Below are 10104 nucleotides of genomic sequence, written 5' to 3' on the forward strand. Positions count from 1 at the left end.
CTCTGCCAGGAACATTTTTCCTCTTTGCTAGCACGACCCTGTAATGTCTTTAGCTCATCTAAGGTATCCACCACCCTTAATGCAAGGTTCAAACATGTGTCATTTTCAGTTTGCGGTAACAATTCCCACTGTTCCTTGAACGATATACAGTTCAATGCGCAAAACCTTGCGACTTGATCTGCATAACCGTTTCCCATTGACACAAGGTCTTGCGACTTAACGTGGGCATTGCATTTTACCACAGCAATTTCAAGAGGTAACTGAATCGCATGTAACAAATCCTTCATTTGTTCACCATTTTTCACAGGAGAACCAGAAGAGGTCATGAAACCTCTCTGCGACCACAGTTGGCCAAACTCATGTACAATTCCGAATCCATATCTGCTGTCAGTATAGATAGTGACTCTCAGGTTCACAGCTGCGTGGCATGCCTTTGTTAAATAATAATCCGAGATGTATTTGCCTCAGACTTTATTTCTGCGTATTCCATTAATATTGCCATGTGCTCGACAAAGCTGACTCTTCATTTAAACTGTGTAAGTTGACTTCCCTGTGAACTCAGTTTTTGTCTAAAACCATTTCCTTCTCTGGGCCTCTTCACTTATCTAACCAAGCTGACTTTCAGGATACCGAGCCACAGCTGTATCCTTCTTATCATTGTGCACGAACAGAACTGTACCTCTTCCCACCGCATTCCAGGGGCCTCCTGCAAGGGATATCCTCGTAAATTATCAAACCAACTGTGATAAGACTGACATTTGACAAATGAACTGTCACTTTGCCGTGTATTAGCAGGATACTCCCGAGACAGTGGGAGTACAAGCAGGAAAGACTAATCAAATGTATGTACGTCAGCAGGATGCTCTCGGGTTAAAAGGAGAACTGTTTGAAGCTTTTGTGTTCGCCAGATATGGAGGGGTGGCTTCCTGGCTGAAGGGGGGCAGCTTAACTATATAAGATTGTACGCTGCAGAATGAAGCAGCCAGCCTCCGTAGGAAAGTCATTCAGACTGTCCTGGGACACTGTGCTCAGCTCGAGCTATTATCTGTTTTGCTAATAAAACTTTTCTCTTCCTCATCAGTCGTGACTCCGCCTGTTGTGTTCTTTGCTGGTAAGAGACCCTGAAGGCCTAGGGTGTCCCCTCCACCGCTGGGAGAGGTGAGCCTGCCTTTCCCGGTTCTTCAGTTGGCGCCCGAACAGGGACTCCATCAGTGGCACCCGCCGTCTACTCGGAAGGAGGAGGAGGTTCACTGCAGGACTACCAAAGGGGGCGCCCCACAACTGATTTGGGAAGTATCTTTTTCCTCGTGGACCTGCGGTACTCCAGCGGTGCTCCCCCCTCTTTGTCTCAACGGGCGCCGGCGGCTCTGCCCTGACTGGAGTTCCTGACATAGCTGGCCCTGAGTTCGGAGTCCTGACTGAGGAGGAAGACAAGAGTAAGGTAAGGACAGGGTTAACCCCTGTCTTTTCTGTGTCTGTCTGGTAGGTGTTATTCGATCTTTGCAAAGACCGAAGTCAGTGGATGTTTTGTAAAATAATTAACTGTCATAATATATAGATTGCATATTTGCTTCCGTTGTTTCTGTTTTCCATCCACTGATACTAAGTTACAACTGTCTGTTTAAAATAATGCCGGCATTCAGTAAATTAAGGAAATGGTGCTGTTTTTGTTGTCAAGCGGACTCCCGCTTGGAGGAGTCTTGTCCGGCTCCTCCAATTGGAACTCCTTGCCATGAAATGTATGTAAAACACGGGGTGGGAAGTATAATATGGACTGACATATGGCGTAAAAAGACTAGGCATAGTGCTGAATTACAGTGGCCACTGCATGGGACTTTTGATGAACTGAAAATTGATTTTTTAGAAGAAAGATTATTTGCAACCAAAAGTAGGCCTGGTATGTTTGATTCACTCAGGTTATGGCAGAAAGAGGGTAGACAAAAACGAATTAAAGCAGCAAAGGATGCTAAGAGACATAATGCAAAATCAGATGCTGAGAAAGCCCAAGAATATGACCGGCAGAATGCAGAGCAGGGATGGGCCCAGATAGATAGAAGACACCAGTTAGATACAGACAGGATATATGTGGTTCAACAAACACCTGAAAAAAAGAAAAGAGACTCCGAAAAGGATCCTCTCATGCAAGATGTCCTAGACTGCCCCCCTGTTTATACCCCGACAATATATCCAGCTTTACCCCCAATTGCTCAGATGCCCCAGCCATTAGGTTCACCAGTGAATGCAGTAACATTTGCCCACCCACCACAATCTGAACACCAGAGACCCCCAGCATCAGCTCCAGTGACCCCCAGGTCAGACCCCCCAAGCACTTCAGCCCCCTTGCTACAAATAAAAGACGAGAGCTCAGACGATGATGGCCTCACAATATCACCTCCCCCAGGACGTCCACGACGCAATAAACTGACAGAAGAAAGGAAAATTAACACAATGTTGCATAAATATATCTTAACACAGCCAAGCCTGGAGACTATTTGGCAGAATTTTGCTCAGTTCCAAGCAGTACAACAGGCAGACATGATACAACGTATGTGTGAGATACTAATGGAAAAATGGGACGAAAATTTAGATAGCAATCCCCCCTTGCAGGTACTCAGAATAAAACAGGAGGTAGCCACAGGCTATCATCAGGGAAAGGACCTTAAGGACTACCTCCGTCAGCTGTTAAGTTATAGGAAGAACTATCACCACAAGAGGGATAAAGAAACAGGTTCAGCCAGTCCTTCACGTATTCCTTCCACTCACACAACACAGCACCCCTTAAGGGAAGTCCCACCCAGCTACGTTCCAGCCACAGGTGAGGGTGCCGCGGTAGTGCCCGCTCACTGGAAACAACAATTTGTGTACCAGCAATGGGATAGAACAGAGGTCCTAGCGCTAAAAGCCCACTTGCCTGACCCACGCAAGAATCCTGCCGGCTTCTATAAAGAATTTTCCCAAATAATAAGTCCACAAATATTGACTCTCATGGACATTAAAATGTTGTTTGGTACCCTTGTACCACAGGATATCTGGAAGACTATCATACAGAAAGACTATCCTGTTGAGCTAGGCGGTACCTGGGATCAACTGGACCACGAGGACAAAGACAGGAAGCCTGGTGACAAGCCGGGAGCCTTAATAGTAGCTCTCCCTGACAGACTTCTTACGCTTATACAGAAGTCCTTGCCCCCGCGATTAGTAGACTGGGATAGAATAGATACATGTAAACAAAAGAAAGACGAACACATAGCTGACTTTTTCTCTCGGTTTGAAAGGGCATACACTGACTTTAGTGGACAAGACACCTCTACCGAAGGTGGTATGCGGCTGTTTGTAGATAAATTTGTAAATTGCATATCACCTGAGGTGGCCTCAAAAATTCGGTTGACTGAGAGTACCTGGTCGACAAGCACTCCCATTGAGATACTTAATATGGCCCAATATTACGAGAATAGGGTTCATGAAGAGAAGGACAGAAAAGACAAACAAACAAAAGAGTTAAAAACTAAAATTCTAGTACAGCAGGCGTACCCCCAGAATAGGTCAATTCCCCGTGGACCTCAGTACCAAAATAATGGTCCCAACAGTTATCAGCCCCGCTATTCCCTGAGCTACAATCAGTGTGCCTATTGTAAAGAGGAAGGTCATTGGAAAAATGATTGCCCAAATAAAAACGGGTTTGCGCCCCAGACAAGAGGTAGAGGAGCGCCCCGTGGAGCACCCCGAGGTAGAGGACGGGGAGGTCCCCCACAGCAGGGACCTAATAGAGCCCATCAACAGCAAAATATAGCAGCCGCTGAAAATTACTTTGACAATAGTTCTGCCCAACGCCAGTATTATAATGATAATTATGATCCGGAAGAAGGTCAGGGCTTCTATTCCTGCTAGGACAGCTTAGGACAAGGGAGGATAGGACCCGTCCCAATCCCAGTTAAACAGAATGGCTCACATGTAGAAGTACAACTAGATGGTACTTCTAAGAATTTTTTAATTGACACTGGAGCCACTAAGAGTTCTGTTATGAAGGATGCGGTCCCTGGGGTCCCTTTGTCCAGCAATACTAACGTGTCTGTAGGATTCTCAGGCGTCCCAGTGATTAACCCCGTATCCAAGCCACTGGAACTCACAATTGGTCCCTACACTGTTGATTCTCCTCTAATACTTACCTCTGGTTGTAGTGAAAATTTGCTAGGTCTCGATTTACTGAAAAGATTACACGCCACTATATATTGTTCCCCTGATGGCGTGTACGTCACCATGGGTCCTCACGTGACACCCACCCAGTTCATAGCGTTACCACTCCCGCCTGAGCTAGAGATGCTCCCCGCTACACTTTGGGCTTCAAACAATGAAGATGTGGGCTGCCTTGATATCCCCCCTTTCTCCATCAAGTTAAAAGAGCATGCACTACTTCCCCGTCTGCCACAGTACAAGTTATCACATCACACTGAACAGGCCCTCAAGGACATTATATTGCAGCTGATTGATAAAGGGGTTGTTGAAGAGACCAGAGGTACTACATGTAACAGCCCCATACTCCCAGTACTCAAAAAGTCCGCTGATTCTTCCCATCAGCCCGGCCTACGCTTTGTGCTTGACCTTCGAGCAGTTAATAAAGTAGTGGAGCCTCAATTCCCTGTTGTACCCGACATTACCACCCTCCTAACAATGATACCCTCCACTGCTACCTGGTTCTCTGTAATTGATCTCAAGAATGCATTCTTTAGCATACCTATTCACCCGGACAGCAGACACATTTTTGGATTCTCCCTGGGCGGTCGCAGTTTCCGGTTCTGTCGCGCACCTCAGGGGTACACGGAATCACCCAGTGTTTTTAGCCAGGTGCTCAAGGGACAGTTGGATTCCTTTCAATTCCCCGCTGGTTCCACCCTGGTACAATATGTTGATGATCTCCTTATTGCTTCTGACTCCCAAGAACATTGCAAAAAAGACACAGTTGCACTTCTCACTCATCTATCCCAACACCATCACAAAGTATCCCTCACTAAATTACAGTATTGTCAACAGCAGGTTACCTATCTTGGTCACCTGCTGTCGAAGGAGGGACGTACACTTACCCCGGCCCGGGTACAAGCCATACGCAATATACCTGTCCCCACAAAACAGAGGGAGGTCAGGGGATTCATTGGCATCACATCTTTTTGCCGCCAATGGATACCTAATTTTTCTCTCCTTATCAAGCCTTTCTTAGCACTCACCCACAAAGACTGCCCGGACACCGTTGTCTGGAATACTGAATGCCAGTCCAGCTTTGAAGATTTGAAGGACGCTCTCTGTTCAGCCCCTGTGTTAGGCACGCCTGACTATCATAAGCCCTTTACATTGTTTGTAAGTGAACATAACGGTTGCTCTCTCTCAGTCCTGACACAAGAACATGGTGGCAAACAGCGACCATGTGCTTATTTTTCAGCCCTTCTGGATCCTGTTGCCAGGGCTCTTCCAAGCTGCCTACGGGCTGTAGCTGCAGCCGCAGTAGCAGTGCGCCAATCAGCTGGAATAGTTATGGATACTTCATTATTATTGTTGGTCCCACATGCCGTTGATGCCCTACTTAACAAAACTAAGACACAACACCTTACAAATGCCCGCCTGACCAGTTATGAGTTAACACTTCTTGCCAGTCACATCACCATCAAAAGATGCACTACCTTGAATCCCGCAACGTTATTACCCCTGACTGAAAGCTCTGAAGATACACATACTGATATACATGACTGCATTATCAGGACAGAGGAGGAAACGAAAGGAAGGGTAGATCTGCAAGACACGCCTCTAAGTAACCCCCAAGGCACCTTGTACATTGATGGTTCATGTCTCAAATTACCTGATGGCACCACATCAGCTGCATATGCTATCACAACACTAACGGCAGTAGTTGAAGCACGTCGGATACCACATAATTCAGCACAAGCGGCTGAGTTAGTGGCACTGATTAGAGCCTGTGAAATAAGCACAGATTTAGATGTCAATATCTACACTGACAGTCAATACGCGTTTGGAGTGGCACACAATTTTGGCAGATTGTGGGCGGAAAGAGGCTTTCTCACATCACACGGCACCCACATACAACATGGGGGGTTAATACACAGACTGCTCTCCGTTCTAGCCCTGCCACGGACCATGGCCATTGTGAAATGCAGCGCACACAGAAAGATCACTGATCACGTAGGGAAAGGGAACGCCTTTGCAGATCAGGTAGCGAAGGAAACAGCACGTCAGACGAAAAACAAGATGTATGTAGCGGGACCAGCCAGATGGGTCCCAGATAACGGGATGTTTGAGGACACGGTAGAGAGTGTGAAAAGCATACAGGCAGAAGCGACGGAAGTTGAATTGGCATCATGGAAGGAGACACACGCGAGGTTTAATGAAGAAACAGGGTGTTGGACAGACTTGTCAGAAGCCCAGAGATGGATGCTTCCTGATGGGTATGTCCTTCCTGTAGTGACAATGGCTCATGGTCCAGCACACATCAGTCCAGCAGGGATATGCAAACTTCTTGCCCCTGTCTGGTACAACAAAAACATTCCAAAGGCAGCTGAGAAGTTGGTTAAACACTGTATGATTTGCATGCAACACAATCCTGGCAAGGGCATTAAAGTACCTCCCGGCCATTTCGCGCCCCCTGATTATCCATTTGAAGCTATACAGATGGATTACATCGAAATGGAAAGATGTAACAATTTGAAGTATGTATTGGTGGTCGTCTGCATGTTTAGCAAATGGGTAGAAGCCTATCCTACAAGGGATAACACAGCCCTTACAACTGCTAAGGTACTCTTGAAAGAGTTCTTTCCCCGGTTTGGAATGCCTCGAATTGCATGGTCAGACAATGGCAGCCATTTTACAGGTCAGGTGATGAAAAAGGTGTGTGAAGGATTGGGAATTAGACAGAAATTCCATGCTGCCAACCATCCACAAGCTGCAGGACTAGTTGAGAAATATAATGGTTCACTCAAATTAAAGTTGTCCAAAATATGTGCTGACAAAGGCATATCGTGGCCTGATGCTCTCCCCCTGGCCCTGTTGTCACTTCGGGCTACACCACATTCCAAGTCAGGTCTCTCGCCATATGAAGTGGTCATGGGGAGACCGGCTAATGTGTGGGGAGTTCCAAGGCCAAAGAAATACTCAGATTTACCATACCCTGTATTGATGGATTACCTCAATGAACTCACTAACTCTTTACGTCTCATTCATCAGCAGGTGAAGGATATTCTGCCACCATTACCTCTTACTCCAGGCCACTGTATCGAGCCTGGTGACTGGGTCCTCACCAAGAATTTCCAGCGCAAAAAGAGTCTTGAGCCCCGGTGGAAAGGCCCCCGCCAAGTACTCCTTGCTACCAGGACTGCTGTGAAAGTCGAGGGAGCAAAGAATTGGATCCACGCTTCACACTGCAAAAGGGTACCTTTGCCCTTACCATACGATCAGTGGGTGAAAGAGGGTCAAGGTGACGACGAATGCGAGAAAGTACCCACTTTTGTTCCTTTCAGTGACGCGCAGATAGAGTGGACAGCCACCCAGGAGGAGAGTGATTCGGTCCTTCGGGGAGCGACACCTGAAGGTGTTCCAGTTGTTCCCTTGTTTCCGGATCAGACTGAGCCTGGTTCTGCGAGATATGACCTCCGCAAACGTCACCAACATTGAATAGATGATTCATCGTTTACCTGTTGCATCCAGCCAAACATTCGCTGCAGGGCCGTGATTTTGTCCGGTGTGGCGGACCAGAGAGTGTCAATAGGACTGCTGGAATCACCCACCGGTGGAGCAACCACCAGTCACGGGCAGCACCTAGGGGAGGCTGAGTGGCATGCAGGTACTGAATAACTAAATTTGATATTGATCACTGCCAGTGAGAAGAGCAGACTTGAGAAAGGAAAAGGACTATGTATTCAGATTACGAGAAGAGCGTACAGAGACAGAAACTGAGAAAAATTAAACATTTAAAAAAATTGTTTGGTCCACGTACAACGTGTCTGGCGATAATTGTAGTGCTTCTTGTCATATTAGCGTGCATTGGCTGGACCATCCACACTGCTACAGAGAAAAGACAGCCTCCTACGCCAACGTCTGCGCCCATGCATACACATGTATCTCTACCACCTGAGATACATGCCAGGAGACAAGAATATGACAATAATACGTTCATCCAGATGCTACATCAACATCAACTTGTTACAAACTTGACAGACTGTTGGGTTTGTGGTCATTTTCCTCACACGGCTGCTCATGCATTTCAGTTTCCAGTCTTTCCTGTAACGGCTGCCTACACTTGTTCCTTAATGTCCAATGTTTCAATACAGACCCCCCTACCCGGTTCTAGGCCTGTGAGACGACCCGGTATCATAACGAACAACACACTCTTTGAAGACTTTATCCTTCAGTTTCAAGCCAAGATACACATCGCGTGCAATTGTACGGATTCTCCAACAATGCGTAGGATCATGACCTTGCCCCGCTATCCACTCATGGAATATACATTTGGTCCGGTCTCCATGAAACCAAAAACAATATCTATCAGACCTCGGCAGGCCCCGCTCTGTATCTGCGGACAAGGACGCATACCTGTCGGAGTCAGTGTCTGTAATGCGACCATCACGTACAACACCTCCACCCCTTACCTCAATGCACCTACAGGACTATACTTTGTATGTGGGAGTAAGGCCTACACCTGGCTGCCACCTGGTTGGAGCGGCATTTGCTATATTGCCTTCCTTCTCCCACCAACGTTCAACAAGCCACCTACGTATCATCGACAAAAAAGAGATACTGTAGACCAAACAGACACTTCCGCACAGCTGTTCATGGATATAACAAAAGGACTGCTACCCTTTTGGGGGCCCTCGGTGAACAGTCTGCAAATACGACGACTAACGCGAGTCTTGGAGGCTACGATAAATGAAACAGCTGGAAAATTAACACAATGTTGCATAAATATATCTTAACACAGCCAAGCCTGGAGACTATTTGGCAGAATTTTGCTCAGTTCCAAGCAGTACAACAGGCAGACATGATACAACGTACGTGTGAGATACTAATGGAAAAATGGGACGAAAATTTAGGTAGCAATCCCCCCTTGCAGGTACTCAGAATAAAACAGGAGGTAGCCACAGGCTATCATCAGGGAAAGGACCTTAAGGACTACCTCCGTCAGCTGTTAAGTTATAGGAAGAACTATCACCACAAGAGGGATAAAGAAACAGGTTCAGCCAGTCCTTCACGTATTCCTTCCACTCACACAACACAGCACCCCTTAAGGGAAGTCCCACCCAGCTACGTTCCAGCCACAGGTGAGGGTGCCGCGGTAGTGCCCGCTCACTGGAAACAACAATTTGTGTACCAGCAATGGGATAGAACAGAGGTCCTAGCGCTAAAAGCCCACTTGCCTGACCCACGCAAGAATCCTGCCGGCTTCTATAAAGAATTTTCCCAAATAATAAGTCCACAAATATTGACTCTCATGGACATTAAAATGTTGTTTGGTACCCTTGTACCACAGGATATCTGGAAGACTATCATACAGAAAGACTATCCTGTTGAGCTAGGCGGTACCTGGGATCAACTGGACCACGAGGACAAAGACAGGAAGCCTGGTGACAAGCCGGGAGCCTTAATAGTAGCTCTCCCTGACAGACTTCTTACGCTTATACAGAAGTCCTTGCCCCCGCGATTAGTAGACTGGGATAGAATAGATACATGTAAACAAAAGAAAGACGAACACATAGCTGACTTTTTCTCTCGGTTTGAAAGGGCATACACTGACTTTAGTGGACAAGACACCTCTACCGAAGGTGGTATGCGGCTGTTTGTAGATAAATTTGTAAATTGCATATCACCTGAGGTGGCCTCAAAAATTTGGTTGACTGAGAGTACCTGGTCGACAAGCACTCCCATTGAGATACTTAATATGGCCCAATATTACGAGAATAGGGTTCATGAAGAGAAGGACAGAAAAGACAAACAAACAAAAGAGTTAAAAACTAAAATTCTAGTACAGCAGGCGTACCCCCAGAATAGGTCAATTCCCCGTGGACCTCAGTACCAAAATAATGGTCCCAACAGTTATCAGCCCCGCTATTC

The 10104-nt window shown here is 46.7% G+C and overlaps 1 protein-coding gene across 1 annotated transcript; it reads left to right on the forward strand.

Moving 5' to 3' along the window:
• The first annotated feature begins 447 nt into the window (after nucleotides 1–447).
• LOC138297010 (uncharacterized) lies at nucleotides 448–8969 on the forward strand. Its single transcript, XM_069236529.1, has 2 exons — nucleotides 448–1436; nucleotides 7225–8969. Exon 2 carries the CDS (start codon nucleotides 7911–7913, stop codon nucleotides 8967–8969), a length of 1059 nt encoding a protein of 352 aa, XP_069092630.1. The 5' UTR covers nucleotides 448–1436; nucleotides 7225–7910.
• Nucleotides 8970–10104: the final 1135 nt, after the last annotated feature.

Source organism: Pleurodeles waltl, chromosome 5 (genome assembly GCF_031143425.1).
Source record: "Pleurodeles waltl isolate 20211129_DDA chromosome 5, aPleWal1.hap1.20221129, whole genome shotgun sequence".
Lineage (NCBI taxonomy): Eukaryota > Metazoa > Chordata > Amphibia > Caudata > Salamandridae > Pleurodeles > Pleurodeles waltl.